General features: G+C 50.2%; 1 protein-coding gene across 1 annotated transcript; it reads right to left on the bottom strand.

Moving 5' to 3' along the window:
• Positions 1 to 341: 341 nt before the first annotated feature.
• Pmar_PMAR010849 (histone H4, putative) lies at positions 342 to 653 on the bottom strand (the record flags this gene model as incomplete). Its single annotated transcript, XM_002776306.1, has 1 exon — positions 342 to 653. One exon carries the CDS (start codon positions 651 to 653, stop codon positions 342 to 344), a length of 312 nt encoding a protein of 103 aa, XP_002776352.1.
• Positions 654 to 1,337: the final 684 nt, after the last annotated feature.

The raw sequence follows: 1,337 nt of genomic DNA, 5'->3' as shown, positions 1-1,337 counted from the left end.
CATTCCCATCCTCTGCAGACACTCATCTGAGTATCGCCGTCAGCTGCAGGAGTTAGCAATGTGCTCGGACGAACAATATTATTCGGTGCACTAACGGTACTGAGTAATACTTTGAGATTATCAGAGTATTACCCGGTACCGCAAGATGATTTGCCTTGCGCAAGTCGAATGAATGGTAAGATTAGAGCACGCGGTGGTCGATAAACTCCTCCAGTAACTAAATTCCAGCTCGAGGGTTCTCGAGAAAAATCCCAACTCCCAAATCGGGGATGCTAAAAAAACGAAAGATGGTGTTGAATAACACCGTGATATGATCTCGCAATTGCATAACGGAAGTAAATCTAACCTCCGAAACCGTACAAGGTCTTGCCCTGGCGCTTCAGAGCGTAAACGACGTCCAGAGCGGTAACAGTCTTCCGACGAGCATGCTCGGTGTAGGTAACAGTATCTTTAATGACACTCTCGAGGAAGACCTTGAGGACACCTCTGGTCTCTTCGTAGATCAACCCGGAAATACGCTTGACTCCACCACGGCGCGCAAGCCTGCGGATAGCCGGCTTAGTGATGCCCTGAATGTTGTCGCGAAGAACCTTACGATGACGTTTAGCACCGCCCTTTCCTAAACCTTTGCCGCCTTTGCCTCTGCCAGACATAAGTTTTTTTCGGAAAATACAATTATCATAAAGCATGATACACCGAGTCATGCGAGTACAACAAATCATCATGACATGTCTTATACTGCGAACTCGGTCGACTTAATTACGGCCACTCTTCCTCCTTGGCCGCCGCTTCATCCCTTTGATTCAGTCTTGAGTCGTCCAAGAATCCGAAGAGCTTCGGTCCAGATCCAACTTCGAGGCTCGCCATCTTCAAGTTGCTGCGAGTGCTTCAGGTCCAGTCTTCTCCAACTCCCTCCGCCCTTCAGGTTCTTCTCTCGAGGCTTGACCAACAAGAACTGGATCCAGCATATGGTAGAGTGCCAGGGTAGGTACCGGTAGACGTGTCACTGGTCAAGATTGGCCCAGGTGCTGAGGGACTCAAAAGCATGAGATCCCCACCTTCTATGCGCAGGTACAACATCCCGGAGGGTAGGCGCAAGAAGGGGCTGACCCATTGGAGAGGTCAGAGCAGCATGCATCGAGGCATCAGTCCCTTGGTCCTCTCTAACCCTAAAGGTTAGCAGAGGATGGAGCTAGGCTCTCTTTTCATTTCTTTTCTGGTGCTCGGGACTTGAGTTCATATAGTAAGAACTCGCACCGTGCTCAAGGCACAGACCCACAACCTCTGGCGTAGGCAAGATCCAGAGGCGGGTCTTAGCGACATTAGAGATCGCGAGG

This window comes from Perkinsus marinus, assembly GCF_000006405.1.
Source record: "Perkinsus marinus ATCC 50983 genomic scaffold scf_1104296953790, whole genome shotgun sequence".
Taxonomy (NCBI): Eukaryota; Perkinsozoa; order Perkinsida; family Perkinsidae; genus Perkinsus; species Perkinsus marinus.
This window is presented reverse-complemented; position numbering and strand designations above follow the sequence as displayed.